Below are 23,351 nucleotides of genomic sequence, written 5' to 3'. Positions count from 1 at the left end.
AAATAAAATTTGCAGGTAAATGGATGGAGCTAGAAAAAGTAGTTCTGAGTGAGATAACTCAGAAACTCAAAAGATAACTGGTATGTATTCACTTGTATGGGAACATAGGTATTATGTCTTTGATAATCAGACTACAGTCTATACAGCTTACAGAGGTTCCACATAGAGTAAGTGACTAGGGGAGAGCAAAGGAAGTGGAGATAGCCTAGAGATATATGGATGGATTATGATGGGAGACTGAAATAGGAGGATCAAATGGGGAGGAGGAGAAGAAAGAGGTGCGTAAGGGTGGGAGTACAAAGATGGACAGCTAAAACTAAGGACCTGTGAGGGCTCTATGTAACCCAGTTGTAATAGAAGCTTCTTAGATAAAACTCCCGCTGTGCATCTCTTGCCACCAAGTGAAACTTCGAGCACAAGGAATGGGTCATATCTGATTGATGTGATGGCTCAAGGAATCCATGGAAACCCCTAAATGACCCAGGCTATTGTCAGGACCATGGGTTGCCCTCCAAAACTGATGGCAAGGCCTTCTTGTTGAAGACAATACCCACATATCTCACTGAACACATAAAAGTCGAGTTAACCCAGGTGGGGTGGGGGTGGGGGCGGGTGCATCCACATTGAGACATGGTGGGGAGGTACTGTGGGATACAGTGCAGACGGAGGGTGGATGGGGGTGGTGGAGAATGTAATATGGAGTGTAAAAAAATAAATTAAAAATAAAACAAAATAAGAAATAGTAATACATAAAATTCAAAGGTGAAAAATGTTTTAAACAAAGACCCAGTGTTATTGTCTATTCTTTGTATTCAGGTCTGTGATTTGCAAAACTAGGTACATGATTATAAAAGACGTTTATTTAATACAAATATCATGGCACAGATGTGTATTAGAGCTCTCAAACTGTATCTTTTCATGGCAGATGTCCTCAGCCTGGTGGAGATAGGTACAAAATAGCCAGATTTATGCTGAGAAAGGAAGGCAGAGAGCTAAGAAAGGCTACTCATGCTTAGTGACATCTCAGTCAGGGTATCAGAAAACTGTCTTAATTCCTTTCAGACAGTTTCTCAATAGCCTAGAACCTACTTCTTATACCACCCTACTGAGGACCCAAATTCAATATAAAACTCTTTGGAAAACTTAATCATACCCCTCCATAGCCTCCTGCCTCCAGGTTCTTACCCTGTTTGAGTTCCTGTCTCTACTTCAGTGGTGAGCAGCAATAAGAAAATGTAAGCCAAATAAACCCTTTCCTTTCCAACTGCTATTGGGTCATGGTGTTTAATCACAGCAATAGAGACATTAAGACATCTATCCTGAAATTTTTACATTGAAAATATTTTCGGACAAGGTATACCTATTTTTGTGCTAGTAAAAACTCACTGGGATGTCTATTTCCCATATGTATAAATTTAATATAGTGTGAAAGATACAAAGTATGCGAATGGCAGCCATTGTTATATAAATCATTGTAGGAAAAGCACATGAAAACTACCCTAGTCATTTTCCTGGGAAATTTAATAACTAGATTTGTTTCTGAGGCTTTGTTTTAAAAAGTTGGGTGCAAAGAAAGTAGTCGAAAATTTGATTGTAAAATTTTTGACAGAAGCTTTTTAAAAATTATTTGTAGTCTTCTTTTGCTTCAGGTATTAAAAGCACTAATGGAAATAACTCTTTTGGCTCATAATAATTTCACTGGAAACTCTCTGTTTCTTGGTTATGATATAGCTCATGTCCTACCTTTACAGAAATTGTATACATCTATCTCATCTCCTTTACAAAACAGTAAGATAATAACTGGTCTTGCTCATTTTTGTTTGAGAATATCCATGAATCTCATTTATGCTAAAGTCACATAAATGTTTGATGAAAATAAATTTCATGAACATAAATTTTATGAAAATAAAATAGATTTCCATTTTAGGCAAGCCACTGGAATATTGAAAACCACTTTTCTCTTCCTGAACGGGATACTAATTTAATAGAAAGTAAGAATCAAGAGGAAAGAATGAAAGTAAACCCTTTATTTTCTAAAGAGGAGTTGTGCTTAGACTCAACAGAACATTCTCTACTTACTGAGGAAGATGAAGACAACTCGACACACCTGTAAGTACTTTTAGTCATTTCCTGGATGTGGAGTCTAGATAATACTTGGATGCAGCTTGTCCTAAACCCTTGTGGTGCTGTGTCGCTATCCATTAACCTCAAACTTTCTCTTAAGGTTTGGAGATTGAGTGTTTGTGTATGGTTTTGCTATGTTCTTTGAGTTGTTTATATATTGTAGTTTTTGCCTCCACTGAATTCTTAATTCTTTACCTCTCTTCATATTTATACTCTCTGTCTCCATCTATCTCTTTCTCCCCACCCACTGTCTCTTTATGTCTGTCAAGGATGCCCTGACAAGCTCCTGTCATGCAAACCAAATTGTTCTTGAATTGAAAATCCTTCTGGCCCAGTCTCCTGATTGTTTTCAGGATTACAGGTATTCATTTCAAATCTGTGTTGTCTAATCTTTTTTTCTTAAATTGTTTTAAATGTTTTATTAAAATATAGCTACATCATTTTCCCCTTTCCCCTTCTTCATTGCTCCACCTCCAATTCATGGCCATTTTCCCCCTTGCTAATTCCTTTTGCACTTCTATTTCTACTCTATCTTCAAACTATGAGAAATTGTCCCTCTCATTGTAACAGTTTGTCTCTGTCTGTCTGTCTGTCTGTCTGTCTGTCTGTCTGTCTGTCTGTTAATCAATTTCCTATTTTTACTGTCATGTACATTCCTATTTATTGATTTACCTGTCATTTATTATTCACCTGCCTACTGTTAATCCTTTTATTTGTCATTCCATCTGCCCATTATTCACCACTTACTATCATCTTAGAATATTTGTTGGATTTTACTACCATCTTTGGTAAAATATAAAGGAATTTGAATAAAACATGTTCCAAGAACTTAACTTGAATTCTATGACACTCTCCTTAAGTTTCTACCCTTACTCTGTTGATCAGATTTATCATTTCTCCATATTACTCATCAAGACCCCATTCCTATTGTCTACTTGCTCTTGAAGGCAAGGAAGTTTTAGTATTTATTTAGGTTTTATTTCCTGTACTCTTAACTCCTGCTTTCACAATTTCACATTCAATTACAAATTGCAATACACAAAAAGATGATTCTTTCTATTCTTTCTTTTTGAACTGTTTATCATATATATTTGGTTTATAAAATTTCAAGGAAAAGTAATAAAAGTACCTCTGTATCCTTCAGCCTATCCCTCACACTGTCTTATGTTCATACTGAACAGTTGTTATCATTGATGGATAAACATTAACACTGTTCATTAAACTTCATAGACTAAAGCTCATTTGTTATGTTAAACAATTCCTGTGGGCTTTTCATTCTCCATTCTTAGCTGCAGTATCCTCTGCATTGTGCTGAACTATGGTTGTTTTATTTTTGAGTACTGTGCCCTGACCACAATGTAGCCAGATTTATGGATGCCATTTTTCTGGAATTAAAGAAATTTTCTCTATCTATGTAAGGTCACTGAAAGTCTCATCTTTTGCTACTTCTTTTGGACTTGATTCTTATATATTTTCTGCTCTTCTTACTTATGCACCATTCCTGTGCTGAATTTAGGCACTACCTGGTAGTGCTCTCTCGTTTGAGCAATGCCAGTTCCATAATGGCACGCCATTGAAAGTGACATAGTGAACAACTTTCGGGCTAGCTTCCTTCATTATGTGATACACATTTAAAATTTCTCAACACTTACTGAAGACTTGAGGGTTCATTTCTCTTTACTCCTAAGTAATATGGATGAACAATTAATTCATTTATCATAAAATATTGTCTTTACTTCATGATTTGCCAATTATGTAAGATATAATTATATGTTGAATTATGTAGAATACAATTATAAATCATAATCCCACTCTATTTGTACAAGTCTATTTCTGATCTTTAGTTGATTGCATTGATCTAGCTCTCTTTGTTTTTCATCAACATAATGCTGTTTGGGTTACTGCAATTGTAGAGTAAGCATTGAAGAAAGAGTTTGTTCATAGTATTCTTCCTTTGTTCCTTCATATTTTCTTGGCTGTTCTTGGTCTCACAACTTTTCATAAAAAACTTCAGTCAGTTTGTTGACGTCCATAAAACAAATTTCTAGAATTATAATTATGGTTGTTATTGAAGATACAGGTCATCTTGGGACAAACCAGTGACATCTTTCTACTTGAGACTGTTATATGACAGACTGTTCCTGAGGAGACACAACACATACATATCCATTGGCTCTCAGAAAGTGAAGCTACCACAGACTAAAGTAATGATAAAACAGAAGTCCAATTTGGCAAAATGATGAATATTTATTGGGATTACTAATGGAAGTGTAGGTGAGAGGTATAGAAAAAGAGTTGATTCAACAAAGTCGCTGTATCTTTAAAAAGCCTGTGCTAGCACAGACAATGAGTCATAGAAGCTGCAAGCAGGCAGCTGGCCACGTGGGCGAACTATCTCTGTTCAGTTTGACTAGTCACATGACCACTGTTTACTACTATTATAAAGTTGGGGAGGTGGCTTCCAGAATCTTGAAAATTTTTACTTTCTAGGATAAGACCTTTTATTACTCTACAGTCTCTTGGGCCGTGCCCATTTCCAGTGGAGGGAATATTTCAATTAGAGGAAACTGCTATACAACAGTGTCTTTCTATTGGTATAGGTCTTTTTAAAAAAATTCTTTCCTTAGAGTTTCATAGTTTTCCTAATATAGTATCTTCTTGTGTGGTTTGTTGTATTATACTTGATTATTTTCATGCTTATATTAAGATAAATGGTGTACTTCAAATTTCATTTGTTTGTGGATAGTATGTAATAATTTTTGATAAAAATTTGTACTATGAAGTCTTACTATAATATTTACTAATATTAATTAAATCAATAATTAATTCAAAATAAAGTTATATGATAGGTATTATATATTAATATTACATTTAAATAATATTAATAATTCCAAAAGTATTTTTGACTTTTTATTTTTCCATAGATAATAATATTGTTTTTAAGCAAAACTATTATGATAACTTTTTCTGCAATCTGTGCCTATTTTCCCTTCCTTTTTTTTCCCATTTTTATTAGGAATTTAGCTCATTTACATTTCCAATGCTATACCAAAAGTCCCCCATAACCCCCCAACTTCCCTACCCACCCACTCCCCCTTTTTGGCCCTGGCGTTCCCCTGTACTGGGGCATATAAAGTTTGCAAGTCCAATGGGCTTCTCTTTGCAGTGATGGCCGACTAGGCCATCTTTTGATACATATGCAGCTAGAGACAAGAGCTCCGGGGTACTGCATAGTTCATATTGTTGTTCCACCTTTAGGGTTGCAGTTCCCTTTAGTTCCTTGGGTGCTTTCTCTAGTTCCCCCATTGGGGGCCCTGTGGTCCATTCAATAGCTGACTGTGAGCATCCACTTCTGTGTTTGCTAGGCCATGGCATAGTCTCACAAGAGACAGCTATATCTGGGTCCTTTCAGCAAAAACTTGCTAGTGTATGCAATGGTGTCAGCGTTTGGAAGCTGATTATGGGATGGATCTCTGGATATGGCAATCACTACATGGTCCATCCTTTCGTCACTCTTCCAAATTTTGTCTCTGTAACTCCTTCCATAGGTGTTTTGTTCCCAGTTCTAAGAAGAGGCAAAGTGTCCACACTTTGGTCTTCGTTCTCTTGAGTTTAGTGTGTTTAGCAAATTGTATCTTTTATCTTGGGTATCCTAAGTTTCTGGACTAATATCCACTTATCAGTGAGTACATATTGTAAGAGTTCTTTTGTGATTGGGTTACCTCACTCAGGATGATGCCCTCCAGGTCCATCCATTTGCCTAGGAATTTCAAAAATTCATTCCTTTTAATAGCTGAGTAGTATTCCATTGTGTAAATGTACCACATTTTCTGTATCCATTCCTCTGTTGAGGGGCATCTGGGTTCTTTCCAGCTTCTGGCTATTATAAATGAGGCTGCTATGAACATAGTGGAGCATGTGTCCTTCTTACCAGTTGGGGCATCTTCTGGATATATGCCCAGAAGAGGTATTGCTGGATCTTCTGGTAGTACTATATCCAATTTTCTGAGGAACCGCCAGACTGATTTCCAGAGTGGTTGTACAAGCTTGCAATCCCACCAACAATGGAGGAGTGTTCCTCTTTCTCAACATCCTCGCCAGCATCTGCTGTCACCTGAATTTTTGATCTTAGCCATTCTGACTGGTGTGAGGTGGAATCTCAGGGCTGTTTTGATTTGCATTTCCCTGATGATTAAGGATGTTGAACATTTTTTCAGGTGCTTCTCTGTCATTCAGTATTCCTCGGGTGAGAACTCTTTGTTCAGTTCTGAGCCCCATTTTTAATGGGGTTATTTGATTTTATGGAGTCTACCTTCTTGAGTTCTTTATATATATTGGATATTAGTCCCCTGTCCGATTTGGGATAGGTAAAGTTCCTTTCCCAATCTGTTGGTGGTCTTTTTGTCTTATTGACGGTGTCTTTTCTCTTGCAGAAGCTTTGCAATTTTATGAGGTCCCATTTATTGATTCTCGATCTTACAGCCCAAGCCATTGCTGTTCTATTCAGGAATTTTTCCCTGTACCCATATCTTCGAGGCTTTTCCCTGCTTTCTCCTCTATAAGTTTCAGTGTCTCTGGTTTTATGTGGAGTTCCTCAATCCACTTAGATTTGACCTTAGTACAAGGAGATAGTAATGGATCAATTCCCAATCTTCTACATGATAACAGCCAGTTGTGCCAGCACCATTTGTTGAAAATGCTGTCTTTTTTCCACTGGATGGTTTTAGCTCCCTTGTCAAAGATCAAGTGACCATAGGTGTGTGGGTTCATCTCTGGGTCTTCAATTCTGTTCCATTGGTCTACTTGTCTGTCACTATACCAGTACCATGCAGTTTTTATCACAATTGCTCTGTAGTACAGCTTTAGGTCGGTCATGGTGATTCCACCAGAGGTTCTTTTATCCTTGAGAAGAGTTTTTGCTATCTTAGGTTTTTTGTTATTCCAGATGAATCTGCCGATTGCCCTTTCTAATTCGTTGAAGAATTGAGTTTGAATTTTGATGGGGATTGCATTGAATCTGTAGATTGCTTTTGGCAAGATAGCCATTTTTACTATATTGATCCTGCCAATCCATGAGCATGGGAGATCTTTCCATCTTCTGAGATCTTCTTTAATTTCTTTCTTCAGAGACATGAAGTTCTTGTCATACAGATCTTTCTCTTCCTTAGAGTCACGCCTAGGTATTTTATATTATTTGTGGCTATTGAGAAGGGTGTTGTTTCCCTAATTTCTTTCTCAGCCTGTTTTATCCTTTGTGTAGAGAAAGGCCATTGACTTGTTTGAGTTAATTTTATATCCAGCTACTTCAGTGAAGCTGTTTATCAGACTTAGGAGTTCTCTGGTGGAATTTTTAGGGTCACTTATATATACTATCATATCATCTGCAAAAAGTGATATTGTGACTTCTTCCTTTCCAATTTGTATCCCCTTGATCTCCTTTTGTTGTCTAATTGCTGTGGCTAATGTTGAATAGGTAGGGAGAGAGTGGACAGCCTTTTCTATTCCCTGATTTTAGTGGGATTGCTTCAAGCTTCTCACCATTTACTTTGATGCTGGCTACTGGTTTGCTGTAGATTGCTTTTATCATGTTTAGGTATGGGCCTTGAATTCCTGATCTTTCCAAGACTTTTATCATGAATGGGTGTTGGATTTTGTCAAATACTTTCTCAGCATCTAACAAGATGATCATGTGGTTCTTGTCTTTGAGTTTGTTTATATACTGGATTACGTTGATGGATTTTTGTATATTGAACCATCCCTGCATCCCTGGGATGAAACCTACTTGGTCAGGATGGATGATTGTTTTGATGTGTTCTTGGATTCGGGTAGCAAGAACTTTATTGAGGATTTTTGCATCAATATTCATAAGGGATATTGTTCTGAAGTTCTCTATCTTTGTGGGGTCTTTTTGTGGTTTAGCTATCAGAGTAATTGTGGCTTCATATAATGAGTTGGGTAGAGTACCTTCTGTTTCTATTTTGTGGAATAGTTTGTGAAGAACTGGGATTAGATTTTCTTTGAAGGAGTGATAGAACTCTGCACTAAACCCATCTGGTCCTGGGCTTTTTTTGGTTGGGAGCCTATTAATGACTGCTTCTATTTCTTTAGGGGATATAGGACTGTTTAGATCATTAACCTGATCGTGATTCAACTTTGGTACCTGGTATCTGTCTAGAAACGTCTCCATTTCATCCAGGCTCTCCAGTTTTGTCGAGTATAGCCTTTTGTAGAAGGATCTGATGGTGTTTTGGATTTCTTCAGGATCTCTTGTTATGTCTCCCTTTCATTTCTGATTTTGTTAATTAGAATGCTTTCCCTGTGCTCTCTAGTGAGTCTGGCTAAGGGTTTGTCTATCTTGTTGATTTTTCTCAAAGAACCAGCTCCTCGATTGGTTGATTCTCTAAATAGTTCTTCTTGTTTCCACTTGGTTGATTTCACCCCTGAGCTTGATTATTTCCTGCCGTCTACTCCTCTTGGGTGAGTTTGCTTCCTTTTGTTCTAGAGCTTTTAGGTGTGTTGTCAAGCTGCTAATGTATGCTCTCTCTAGTTTCTTTTTGGAGGCACTCAGAGCTATGAGTTTCCCTCTTAGAAATGCTTTCATTGTGTCCCATAAGTTTGGGTATAAAGTGGCTTCATTTTCATTGAACTCTAAGAAGTCCTTAATTTCTTTCTTTATTCCTTCCTTGACCAAGGTATCATTGAGAAGAGTGTTGTTCAGTTTCCACGTGAATGTTGGCATTCTATTATTTATTTTGTTATTGAAGATCAGCCTTAGTGCATGGTGATCTGATAGGACACATGGGACAATTTCAATATTTTTTTATCTGTTGAGGCCTGTTTTGTGACCTATTTTGTGGTCAATTTTGGAGAAGGTACCATGAGGTGCTGAGAAGAAGGTATATCCTTTTGTTTTAGGATAAAATGTTCTGTAGATATCTGTCAGATCCATTTGTTTCATAACTTCTGTTAGTTTCACTGTGTCCCTGTTTAGTTTCTGTTTCCATGATCTGTCCATTGGTGAAAGTGGTGTGTTGAAGTCTCCCACTATTATTGTGTGAGGTGCAATGTGTGCTTTGAGATTTACTAAAGTTTCTTTAATGAATGTGGCTGCCCTTGTATTTGGAGCATAGATATTCAGAATTGATAGTTCCTTTTGGAGGATTTTACCTTTGATGAGAATGAAGTGCCCCTCCTTGTCTTTTTTGATGACTTTGGGTTGAAAGTCAATTTTATCAGATATTAGGTTGGCCACTCCAGCTTGTTTCTTCATACCATTTGCTTGGAAAATTGTTTTCCAGCCTTTCATTTTGAGGTAGTGTCTATCTTTTTCTCTGAGATGAGTTTCCTGTAAGCTGCAAAATGTTGGGTCTTGTTTGTGTAGCCAGTTTGTTAGTCTATGTCTTTTTATTGGGGAGTTGAGACCATTGATATTAAGAGATATTAAGGAAAAGTAATTGTTGGTTCCTCTTATTTTTGCTGTTAAAGTTGGCATTCTGTTCTTGTGGCTGTCTTCTTTTAGGTTTGTTGAGGGATTACCTTCTTGTTTTTTCTAGGCCGAGGTTCCCGTCCTTGTATTGGTTTTTTTCTGTTATTATCCTTTGAAGGGCTGGATTCGTGGAAAGGTAATGTGTGAATTTGGTTTTGTCGTGGAATACTTTGCTTTCTCCATCTATGGTAATTGAGAGTTTGGCTGGGTATAATAGCCTTGGCTGGAATTTGTGTTCTCTTAGTGTCTGTATAACATCTGTCCAGGCTCTTCTGGCTTTCATAGTCTCTGGTGAAATATCTGGTGTAATTCTGATTGGCTTGCCTTTATATGTTACTTGACCTTTTTCCCTTACTGCTTTTAGTATTCTATCTTTATTTACTGCATTTGTTGTTCTGATTATTATGTGTTGGGAGGATTTCTTTTCTGGTCCCATCTATTTGGAGTTCTGTATGCTTCTTGTATGTTCATGGGCATATCTTTCTTTAGATTTGGGAAGTTTTCTTCTATAATTTTGTTGAAGATATTTGCTGGTCCTTTGAGTTGAAAATCTTCATTCTCATCCACGCCTATTATCCGTAGGTTTGGTCTTCTCATTGTGTCCTGGATTTCCTGGATATTTTGAGTTAGGATCTTTTTGCATTTTCCATTTTCTTTGATTTTTGTGCCGATGTTCTCTATGGAATCTTCTGCACCTGATATTCTCTCCTCCATCTCTTGTATTCTGTTGCTGATGCTCGAATCTATGGTTCCAGATTTCTTTCCTAGTGTATCTATCTCCAGTGTTGTCTCACTTTGAGTTTTCTTTATTGTGTCTACTTCCCTTTTTAGGTCTAGTATGGTTTTGTTCATTTCCATCACCTGTTTGGATGTGTTTTCCTCTTTTTCTGTTAGCACTTCTACCTGTTTGATTGTGTTTTCCTGTTTTTCTTTAAGGACTTGTAACTCTTTAGCAGTGTTCTCCTGTATTTCTTTAAGTGAGTTATTAAAGTCCTTCTTGATGTCCTCTACCATCATCATGAGATATGGTTTTAAATATGGGTCTAAGTTTTCGGGTGTGTTGGGGTGCCCTGGACTGGGCGAAGTGGGAGTGCTTGGTTCTGATGATGGTGAGTGGTCTTGGTTCCTGTTAGTAAGATTCCTCTGTTTACCTTTTGCCATCTGGTAATCTCTCGAGTTAGTTGTTATAGTTGACTCTGTTTAGAGATTGTTCTTCTGGTGATTCTGTTACAGTCTATCAGCAGACGTGGGAGACAAATTCTCTTCTCTGAGTTTCAGTGCTCAGAGCACTCTCTGCTGTCAAGCTCTCCTCTTACAGTGATGGTGCACAGATATCTTGTGTTTGGACCTCCTTCTGGCCGAAGAAGAAGGCCCAAAACAGGACCTTTCCCAGAAGCTGTGTTGCTTTGGCAGGTCCCAGAAGCTGTCAGCTTCTGTGGTGCATACTCTCACCTATGCAGACTAAGTTCCTAAGTTCGGCGGGGTCCCGGAACCAAGGTAGTGCCAGCTGCTCCTGAGGCTGAGCGCTTCCCAGCCAGGTGAACACCTGTCCTCTGGTCGGGATGGTGGCTGGCTGTCTGTGGCCTGAAAAGGGTGATGCCTCAGTGGCTCTGTGGCTCTGCCTGTCCCAGAAGCTGTCCGGTTCTGTGGTGCACCCTCTCACCTGTTCAGACTAATTTCCTAAGTTCGGAGGAGTCCCGGAACCAAGATGGCTTCCGCTGCTCCTGAGGCTGAGGCCTCCCTTTTTTTTTTCATATGTATTAGCTACAACTTCTAACATGATGTTGAGTGGTGAATGGATGATATAAACTGTTTTCTAAATGGTAAACAAACTTTTCACATTTGAATAAATCCAACTTGACTGCAATATATAGTTTCTCTTTATATACTATTGCATTAACTTAATATTATGGTAATGACTTTGAATGTATGTTCATTAAAGTGATTGATCTGTAGTTTTTCTGTGTCTGGTTTTGGTATGAGAAATGGATTGCTGCCTATGTTCCTTTGTTCCTATCTTCTGGAACAAATTTGTTATTGTTTGTGAATTATGTTTCCTAATAATTTACTAGTGACACTCCTTAGAAGGTTCTTACTGATTCATTACAAAACTACTACAAAAGGCACTTCTCCCATAATGCCTGTTGAATTACAAAGCAGAGTTTGGTAGAGATTTGAATTTTCTGCTGAAGGGATGAAAATTCATTCACTACTTATTACAAATATGGAATTAAATAGTGCTTGAAATGATAAGAAAATCACTCTATAAAATATCCATATTTCAAATGAGTGCTGACATTAGGCTTTCATGTTGACCAATAAAATATCATACACAGCACAAACTCTCTTCCCCTCCTCCCTTCTTTCCTGCAAATCACTAATCTGTTTTTCAGTTGTTGAAGTTAAGAAATGGAAAGGTAAAGGAGATGGAAACTGGTAGAATCATAGTTTTTAGTAGACAGAAAAAGCTTGAGATTTTAATATATAAGTACATACAGTTGGGGGTTCTTTGGTGGCATGCCCCAAAGGGATCATGGATTTGAATGTTTGGTACCCGTTTATATCCAAATGAGATACCAACTCATCAAAGTTATTTCAAGTTTTTTTTTTCAGTTTTTTGACTGGTCAACATGAATTGAAACTCAAATAAGGGAATCTAAAGTAAGCCTCACTGTGTGGAAGTACACATGAATGCCATCAGTCTCCTTTGGTAATACTATTGTTGTTTCTGTTCTTTCCCCAGTGTGGTAATGAGGGCAGCATTACAAGATCAGGTTTAAAGCTTGGTGCAGTCGGCCAGCACAAAGAATCTAGTACATTACTTTGGAACCAGGGCAGATAGATATTTTCTTAAAACTTCTAATTGATAACTTTGCTTTTACATGCTTTCTTCTGCTGACATGGAGACAAAAGAAAAATGTTCTCTTTTTAACATCTTGTTATAATGAATTGAACTTTGGTATTTATTCTTCCATCTCTTTGAATTGCAGCTTTCCAGAATGTCAAGTAGCAATTTATTTTCAGGCAAAGGACATTTCCAATTTAGAAATAGAACATTGCCAATATGTGCAAGCAGAGAACTGAAACACTTTACTTAGTGTAAGGTGTTCCCTACCAACACAATTCATAGATGAAGATATTTGTTAACTAAAGGCAACACAGAAAATAAATCACACGTCTTCTTTTTTCCTAATCCATAAAATAATCAAAGTAAATGTTATATATTCCAGCCAATATCTTAGCTTTCCATATATATAATTTATAATTGACAGGGAGTGAGATAGAGGGAGAGAGACTGAGGTAAAGAAAGGCAAAAGGAGAGACTGGAGACACAAGTGAGAGACCATGCAGTAGACTTTAGACTGAAATGGCTAAGGTGACACCATCTTGTCCTGGCTCTATTTTGTGGCTGCTTAGATACTCCCACTAACAAAATCTACTTTACCAACACTTTTAGAACTGACTGTAACTCTGACCGTGATTGAGACATATTAACTAGAATTACTGATGTTTGTGTAGGTTAACATTAAAATAACTAAGAGAAAACATAAATCAGAAAAAATTTCAAGTGTTTACTGAAAAATATTACTAAGCTATGAAAAGAAAGCTGTTGTTCTAAAGCTCCTCAAACATTGATGAAATTGTTATTTTTTTTTTAATGCTAGATTCTTGAGCTTCAACACCAAGAGACTCTGAGGCATGAACTTATTCTTATTTTCCAGCTAATAAAAAAGATTCATATATTTTTAGTTTGTTTAATTAGCATGGTTGTCAATAACTATCTTATACAGATGATTTCACAGCAGGTAGCAAGTACACTTTACTGGTGAAACATTTTGTGACCCTAGTATTCTCTGCTTTGTGACAAATTGGGTTACCATCTTAAAAAAAAAAAAAATCAGTGTTCCCAACTTTTTATCTTTTACTGGATTTCTGTCTCATTTTGTTCCACATCCTGTCCCTCCTTGTTTTATGAAAAATACTGCTGGTATATTGAAAACTTACAGATCATCTTTAAAACTGAAGGTTATTTTTTTTTCTCTCTCTCTTAGTTGTTTTTCCTACACTGAGTATGTTTCTGAAGGCATAGACAATACCAACACAGGGAAGCTCAGCTTTCTCTAGTATGCAGAATGCTTTTAAGGGACAAAATTACCCAATAACAACTGCTTTGCTTATGCTCTTTAAAATTCTGCTTATTCTAACCAGTTGACTTATAATAACATTGAGATTATTGTCATGAGACAGCATATAATAATGCCATTTGGAGATTATGCAGTAATTGAAAGAAAATGGTTATAAATTCATCCTCACAATTGACTTGCTAATTGTGTCCCTTGATTCTCCCAGGAATGTGACCAGGACCGTTTCAGCAAATTTATCATCTGTAAATTGTCAGTTGAACTTTTCACTCTTGTTTTGCAGAATTTATAAATATTTTTATTCCTGAAAAATATTTTCTGGAACATATTTCCTTTTTCTTAATCACAATTAATCAATGACTTAATGAGTGATTAAACACAGGGAGAGAATTAGGATATTTCCTTTACTTGTGTAAAAATGCAAAAGAAAAACAAATATATGTGAGAACATGAAGAGACTTTAGGAGACTTTCTGATTAGAGCGTAACTGCAGATGCCAGTGGATTTAGAGGAGAGGATTGTGGTGAGAAAGATGGAGAGGGGCAGAAAAGGTCTAACTAAGGAATAAGAAAGAAACCTGAAGAAAATTAAAGTTAAGTTTTATTTTCACATAAGTGACCCCAGTTCTCTTCTTAGAAAAACATACATTGTTACCTATTATATCCCTACTTATACATGAACATCTGGTTTCCATAGCAATAAAAATATCTCATGAAATCATGTGTGAGAAGTAAGTAGGTAGTGATAAGTTGTCTTAAATGCAAACCTTGGAAAGACAAAGATGAATGGAGAACTTGAAGGACTAGCAGGATAGTCTTAGCGCTTAGTTAGTAACTGAAGCAGAGAACTAGATCATTCCTTCCCTTGAATTCTGAAAGAAGAAATTACCATTTGCATTAGTTACTTTTCTATCATTGTGATAAAACATCATGACCAAGGAAACTTATAGAATGAAGGCTTTTTTTTTTTTTTTCTTTTTTCTGGCTTATGGTCTCAGAATGATAAGAGTTCACCACCAAGCAGAAAAGAATGTCTGCTGAAACAGTTGGGAGCTCATATCTCCAACCATAAGCAGTAAACAGAGAAGAAACTGAGGATGGAAGGAAGATTTTAAACCTCAAAGTCCATCTCCAGTGATTTACTTCCTCCAGTAACTCCACACCTCCTAAACCCACCCAATGGCCAAATAGCATCATCAACTGGGTATCAAGTATTTACAAGCTCAAGAGTCTGGGGTTGATCTTATTCAAATCACCACACTATTTGAAATGAAAAACAGCGAGGGAACAAATAAAGGCATACAGTAAGAATCAAGAACCATTATAGACATATATTTTTTCTTTAGTGATAGCAATATTTGGGGAGCTTATGCTCTTGTTCAGTAAGGCTGTCTATTGCTGTGATGAAACACCATAATCGAAAGCAAGTTGAAGGAGAAAGGGTCTATTAGGTGTACTCTACCACATCACAGTCTACCCACTGAAGAAAGTCAGGGAAGGAGCTGAAACATGGCAGCATCCCTGAAGCCCTGGTGCAGAGGCTGTGGAGGAATGCTGCTCAGTGGCATATATTCTCAAATTATTTGAACCAGGAAATTATGTGGAAAATGAAACATTTAGACAAAATAACTGCAGGATATATTTCCATTATAAAAGTAACACATTTTTTTTTTTAACCAAGCAAAAAATTTAAAGTACAAGTAAGTAAAAGAAAAAGATAAAATACATGAAGCAAAAAAATCACTGCTAAGGTTCAGGCACCTGCTCGGCAGATTTGTTCTAGGCATACTTATGAAAATTAACACAAGTAATTGTTGTAAAAATGTGATAAACCTCCCCATCCCACCATCACAAAGTGGTTAGCTGAGATTTTTTGAAAACACTGAAGAAAGAATTTTGAATGTACGTTAGATCAGCTACAGGTTGCTCAATTCTTGTGCAACATGTTAAGAATAAAATTATTAAAAGCTTTTAGTAATAGAATAAATTACTTTGGGCCTTTTTGTCTTTAATATTGAGAGACAAGACTAACTCCATCTTGGGTTAAGGCTCTATATTAGAGAACATGATCTAAGGTTGAACTCAATCTAACCAACAAGCCTGCACCTACTGTTAGACTCCAGGTCACTCCTTAACAACCATTAATCAGGAAGAAAGCACACGTTACAGATGTAGTTAAAGATATTTACTTATGAAAGTTTATCGTTTGCTTCCCATCACCAGACAATCATTTTAAAGGGCAACAAATTCTATAATAGTCCACCAATCAGATGTGTGCCAGGCTGGAAAACCCCTTGCTTGTTTGCTTGCCTCTATAAATGCTTACTTGGAAGTGGGCTTGGGGCTTCACCCTCCTGTCCTGCGGCATCGGAATCAGCCCCTTGGTGGTCTTTTGGGGCTCAGGAAACAGGCACAACAATAGGTCTACTTTCCTCATTGTCTGTGTCTTATTAGTACATCAAATGTTATCAAAATTGAAATGCAAATATGAATGGAGGCACACACACACACACACACAGAGTAAGGGCTGAGAAGACAGAACCATAAAGTGCTCACTGTTCAAGCATAAAGACCTGAGGTCAAATCCTCAAAATCCACATGAAAGATGGCCATGGTTTAGTGCATTTGCAAACTCAGTGCTCCTACCAGAAAATTGGAGGCAGAGACAATAGAATCGCTGAAAGTGCTCATAGGTCAGCTTGTCTGTCATAGTGGTTTTGAATATGCTTGGCTCAGGGAGTGGCACTATTAGGAGATATGGACTTGTCGGAGTAGGTGTGGCCTTGTTGGAGGAAGTGTGTCACTGTGGCAGTGGGCTTTGTGTCCCTTCTCTTAATTACATGGAAGACAATCTTCTAACTGCCTTCTGATCAAGTTGTAAAACTCTTGACTCCTCCTGCACTCTGTGGTCCTGGATACCGCCATGCTTCCTGCTTATGATAAGAATGGATTGAACCTCTGAACCTGTAAACCAGCCCCAATTAAATGTTATTCCTTATAAGAGTTACCATGGTGATGATGTTTCTTCTCAGCAACGGAAACCTTAACGAAGACACCTGTGTAGGTTGCAGTGAACAGCAAAAGACCCTGTGCCCACAGAGTGATATGGCTAAAACTTCTGTTTAGTCCTCTGGTCTTTTCTACAACTTGTATAAGAAAATAGTTTTTTTTTTGCTTCAGATTCAAGACTAGACACTGCTATTGCCTTTAAACTGCTCCCATAATATATTGTCTAAAAAGATACGTTTAATAATTTTTTTGGAAATTTAATACACATATGCATGTATTTTAGTTTTATTCACCCCAATACCTCTCTGTCACTCTTCTCAGTTCCACTCCCCATCCCCACTGTCCCTCCTAATTTCAAACCGTCACTTCTTTTAACATTTTTAAATAACCCATTGAGTTTAATTTGTGTTGCCTATGTACTGATAAATGTGCTGTCCTGTACTAGAGCATAGCTGATTTAGCAGGGCCATGCCCTTAAAGGAGACTGACTTTCCACCCTCCAGCCCATATCAACAGTCAACAGTCTCTCAGTCGAGTTCCTGAGTTCCTCACCCGGCCACAATGAAATGCTGATAGTCTTGATCTTGTGCAGGAAGTCACCACTGCTGCATTTACTTGCTGTCTTATGTGTATATGGCATATGTGAGGTCCATATGGCACATGGATCTCAGAGCATGTCTGGAGATCAGAGGACAACATCCTATAATTTGATCTATCCTTTCATCCTGTGGACTCTAGCAGTTGAAGACAGACCCTCAAGGCTGGCAACAAGTGCCTTCACACACTGAGCTATCTTATTGGTCCCTCTTCATATCCTTTTGGTCTTTCTTTCTGTGCTTGTTTGTTTTTGTTTCTTTCCTGTGGTTTTGAGGGAAGGGGTTGATTTTGAGATAGAATCTCATTGTGTAGTTCTGGCTGGCCTTGATCTTATTATGTAGATCTATTGCCCTCGTACTCACAGAGATCATCCTGCCTTTGCCTTCTATGTGCTGGGATTAAAGGTGGGTGTGTCCATCCATGCCCCCCACTCCTCCAAGATATCTTACTCATTGTTTTAAGTTGGACTTTTGTTTGTAACTATAAACATTTTTCTATGTGTATTATGTCCTAATAATTCAAAAGGGAAATTGAAAGAAATATTAGAGGCATATTAGCCTGGCAGGTCCAATAACATCTTTAAATAGTACATTCAGCATCTCTTTGAAAAAATCCTATGAGATGCACTCATGCAGCATCTAACAGGCAAGCTTTGGTACTTAATCACTATTATGGACAAGACAAATCTATATATTCATATAGCACCCATTAATCAATGTCCATTATTATACTACAGAAATAGCAAGCAATTCAATTCCCTCTTTGACTCTCTGTCACATTTCTCCCTTTATTCATCATTTTAAAAATTAATTTTGAGAGAGGGATTAATTATAAGAAATCAGGATAAAGTCAGATGAAAAATAAAATAGAAATTTACATTAACTTCCCAGTGATTTTAATAATGCAGGAGCCTCTCTTCAACATTAGTGCTTCTTGTCCCCTTAACAATAATAGTGTTCTATAATTTTTAGTAAGGAATTGATATTTAAAATTGTATGTGCTATTGATTTTCTAATTATTTTGCCAGCTGATGTCATGTGGTAAACTAAATGAGAAAATGGATAGAATTCAAGAAAAACATATACAAAAATTATAAAGTTCTATTTTAAGTTAGAAATTGTCTGACACAAAAGTCTTGAAGGACTGATAGTCATCTTTTGCCAACACCCAGTGGTGATAATTATCCTATGCTCAGATATGAAATATGAAACCCTATTAATTTTTAAAATTGAAGTCTTTAAAGTCCTAAAGCAGTAAGCTATCATTTTGGTAGTTATATTTCCTAATGTCCTGACTGAACATTCTGATTGTTACTGAGAGTCTTAGAACTTGCTAGAAAGTAGTGTTATAACTTCCTTCTTAGGGTAAAATAATGTCATGTAGTTGAATAAAATAATAGAAACACACATTTATTGAGCTTTTATCATATTCCATGAACTATTTTTTATTGGTTATTTATTTATTTATATTTCAAATGTTATCCTCCCTCCAGGTTTCCCCCTCTGCAAACCCCCTATCCCATCCCCTCTCTCCTCTGCTTCTATGAGGGTGCTCCCCCATCCACCCATTCCTGCCTCACCACCCTAGGATTCCCCTATGCTGGGGAATTGACTCTACACAAGACCAAGGGCCTCCCTCCCATTGATGACAGATAAGGCAATCCTCTACTACATATGCAGCTGGAGCCATGGGTCCCTCCATGTATATTCTTTGGTTGGTGGTTTAGTCCTTGGGAGCACTGGGGGGTTCAGGGTGGATCTGGTTGGTTGATCTTGCTGTTATTTCTATGGGATTGCAAACCCCTTCAGTTCTTTCCCTAACTCCTCCATTAGTGTCCCTGTGCTCAGTCTGATGGTTGGCTGTGAGCATCCGCATCTGTGTTTGCCAGGCTCTGACAGAGCCTCTCAGGGAGCATCTATACCAGGCTTCCAGGAACTATTTAAGGACTTTTTCACTTACCTCATTTACTCTCACTATACTGCCAGGAGACAGGTATTATTTTTATGCCCATTTTACATCAGGAAAAGAGGATCAAATAACCACCCAAAGGATTCATACAAGACATTCTAACTGTAAAGCTAAAACTTTTATATTGTTATGCTGCTTGCCTAGCATGTACCAGATTAAAATGATGAAGAATTACTGTCTAACTCACTGAGTATTTTGTGAAGTACCTGCTGTAGCAAAGATACTGGCATTTTCTTTTCTTTTTATACCTAGCAGGACTCTGGAGTTCTTGTCATGATTACTGTATTTCCTGTCTACATCCAGAGCAGAGAGAAATTGCTATTACAGTATGCTGAAGCAAAAATACCATGTAAACTAGTTTTGAAGAAACAAATATTTAAGTCTTTTATTGCATTCTTCTGCTTCACTTTTTCTTCTCTCATATAATACATTTAGATCCAAGTTTCCCCTCCTATCCACTCCTCCAAGTCTCCTCCTAACCTCCATTCTCCCCAGATCCACTCCTCCTCTATTTCCCTTCAGAAAAGAGCAGGTGTGAGTGTTTCATGGCCATTCTTAGCTGGTGGAGAGACCTGTCTGGTTAATTCCGGTAACAAATGAGACTCTTACATGTTAATCATTTAAGAGATCCCTGTGCAGTTGGTGTCCTCTAACTTCCTGGACAAGTGGTTTATTAACTTAAGCCTGTTTTATAGGTAGTCATTTACGTACGTCAATCCATACAATAATACCTGGAAGCTTCTTTTAATTTCTGCCTACTTCTCTAATTTCTGCATGAGACAATTTGTGTTTTAAAAAAGATATTTAATTTAAACTATATTGAATTGTACTGCAAAAAGCCAAGGGTCCAACATGGGTAAGAGGTCATCATACTTTGGTAAAAGTCATGGTATAGTGTTAACTATTCAGTTTGGGACCTTCCTAGTTCTCAAGCTGTTATACTCAATTTATGTCTATGACACTTTTCTAGTGAAATTGTATTATTAATCCAATAGTTGTAAAGTTTACCTCTACCACAACCCACCTTCCTTCTTCTCACTTCCATATTCTTACTGTTTCAGACTTCTTTACAGTCTTAAAATGCTCCGTTTAATCAGTGAGTACCAGAAGTGGCTAACTAATGTGCTGGGTTTAAAAATATTTATTATTTTTCCTTATGTGTGTGTCTAGATGTGGGTTTGTGCTCATGAATGCCTTTGAAGGTCCAAGGTGTTTGATTCTTCTGGAGCTGGAGTTACAATCAATTGTTAGCCTTCCTACATGGGAAGTAGGAATCAAACTGGAGTCCCCTGAAAGAGACATATATGTTCTTAAGAGCTGGATCATCTCTCTAGTCCGGACAATATGCTAATTTTATAGGCAATAAGCTATTTTGAGGGAGACCAATCCAGCATCACTGGGAAAGAACTTCACATATACGTAAAGTTTATTTTCAGAGAGTACACTGTTAATCCTGAGATTTGCCAGAAAAACTAGCTTCACCATTTTGGGACAAATTTGAAGGAAGCTCTATTAAATATTAAATACTGAGCAAGAGATGGACTTTGGTCAGAAACATTTCCCAGATCTTTCTAACTGGAACGGCCTCAAGCCACGTGTTGTAGGTGCTCATAAGGACAAACCTATAGACCACGGTACTTTCTCATGAGTCATTGTTAACTTCCCACAAACTATAATGTAATTCCCAGCATTAAAGGAAGTTACCTGGTTCCCGAGCAGATGGAGCTTACAGATTCCTTCTGGGTATTTCACAAACCTCTCTTAGAAAATGTGTGATTGACACTTTGCCCCTTCTTAGAATTGGAAACAATCACCCATGGAAGGAGTTACAGAGACAAAGTTTGGAGCTGAGACAAAAGGATGGACCATCTAGAGACTGCCATATCCAGGGATCCATCCCATAATTAGCCTCCAAACGATGACACCATTGCATATACTAGCAAGCGTTTGCTGAAAGAACCCTGATATAGCTGTCTCTTGTGAGACTAGGCCGGGGCCTAGCAAACACAGAAGTGGATGCTCACAGTCAGCTATTGGATGGAGCACAGGGTCCCCAATGGAGGAGCTAGAGAAAGTACCCAAGGAGCTTAAGGGGTCTGCAACACTGTAGGTTGCAACAACATTATGAACTAACCAGTACCCCGGAGCTCTTGACTCTAGCTGCATATGTATCAAAAGATGGCCTAGTTGGCCATCACTGGAAAGAGATGCCCATTGGACACGCAAACATTATATGCCCCAGTACAGGGTAACGCCAGGGCCAAAAAGGGGGAGTGGATGGGTAGGGGATTGGGGGGGAGGGTATGGGGGAATTTGGGGATAGCATTCTAAATGTAATTGAGGAAAATACGTAATAATAAAAATATTTTAAAAAAGGAAAAAAAAAAGAAATGTGTGATTCCAAATATATCTTTCACAGATATGTGGACACTCAAGACTAGCATCCAACTTTTCTCCTCACCTCACCTAAATTATGGAAACTTCTTCTAAAGAAAAATTAAATGATAATTACTACAGTAAGCTTGTTATTCATGTCAAATTGGCAGTATAATATTAACTAGGTGATGAAGGTTAATATCATCAATTGGGTGCCAGAGTTTCTTTTATAGTAGTCAAGACAGCACTTCACCTTCATTGCCTTGCTCCCAGTGACCAACAACTCCAGTGTAACCACATGAAAAATGTCATTCAGGTCCAAGTGATGGGATAGTATACTAAAAGTATATCTGTACCTACAACTCCAAGGGATCTGACACTTTCCCTGTTCTTTACATCCATTTGCATAAACGCATTCAGGTATCCACGCATGCACGCACGTATGAGCATGAAAACACACACACACACACACACACACACACACACACACACACACACACACAAACACACACACACAAACACTAAAATAGTTCCCCCAAACAAAAACAGCCACAGAGCACCATTATAAAGAAAGAAAATTGAGAATTACCTCATGATTCCATTGTTACAAAATCTGCAACAGATTGGGAATAAATATTAGCAAGTTGGAGAGTGGTGATCATGAAAGGCCAGGCGATATGGGAAAGGGATTCAGGGAAGTGGGATGTCAGAAAGCTCCCATCATTCATTCCACATGACTTGAGTAAGATGGGTATTTTCAAGTCTGGTGCTCCTTATATATCCCCAGTGACTTTTGTAAACAAAAATTTTATCTGTTAAGCTAGACATCTATGATAGTGACTCCTTTTTTCTTTTTTTAAGTTTCAATATTTTTATTATTAGATATTTTATTTATTTCCATTTTAAATTTTATCCCATCGCCTCATTTTCCCTCAAAAATCCACAATCCCATTCTCCCTCCACCTGCTCACTAACCTACCCACTCCTGCTTCCCTGTCCTCGAATTCCCCTATCTTAACTATCTAAGATAATTTTCTCTTTTCTGGCAGGTTCTACAGAGGTATAACACATTTCCTTTCATGTATTATTCAGAGTTCTTTAAAGGAACAGAACTGGTGTGTGTGTGTGTGTGTGTGTGTGTGTGTGTGTGTGTGCGCGTGTGTGTGTATGTGTGTTATTTATTAGAGTACTTATAAACTATGGTAAGCCTAGCAATGATAGTCTTCCTGCAGAATGGCCAAGAATCCAGTAAAGATCACGAGACTGGATGTCTCAGCACTTTTTCTCTGATAATGGAGTCCTATAGACTTCCTAGAGATCTTCTGGTCTTCAGTCAACACTGAGAAACCGAAGAATTAGGTCTAACGTCAGTAAAGGAATGCTTCATAGACAGGATAAACAGATTTGCCATTGAAAGTGGGAGCAAAGAGGCAAAATACAAATGCTTCCTTCTTCCATGTCATTTTATGTAGGCTACCACCAGAAAGTATGGTCCAGATTTTGGGTAGTTTTTCTCATACAAAATGATCCAATGAATAAGATCTTTCACAGATGTGCCAGCTGCTTGGGTTTTAGTAGGTTACACATGCAGTCAAGTGGTACTTTAGCTCCCATGCTTCATTGTTAGATGTTGTGTGCACTCCAGCTCTT

General features: G+C 37.7%; 1 protein-coding gene across 2 annotated transcripts in view; it reads left to right on the top strand.

Annotated features, from left to right (window-relative positions):
- Positions 1-23,351, top strand: part of Wdr49 (WD repeat domain 49) — a 208,238-nt gene that overhangs the window by 156,454 nt on the left and 28,433 nt on the right. For both annotated transcript variants that reach the window (XM_030252532.1, NM_001370850.1), the window contains one exon: positions 1,928-2,109. In XM_030252532.1, the coding sequence (XP_030108392.1) occupies positions 1,928-2,109 (182 nt within the window). The remainder of the gene's footprint in view (positions 1-1,927; positions 2,110-23,351) is intronic.

This window comes from Mus musculus, chromosome 3, assembly GCF_000001635.26.
Source record: "Mus musculus strain C57BL/6J chromosome 3, GRCm38.p6 C57BL/6J".
NCBI classification, from domain to species: Eukaryota; Metazoa; Chordata; class Mammalia; order Rodentia; family Muridae; genus Mus; species Mus musculus.
This window is presented reverse-complemented; position numbering and strand designations above follow the sequence as displayed.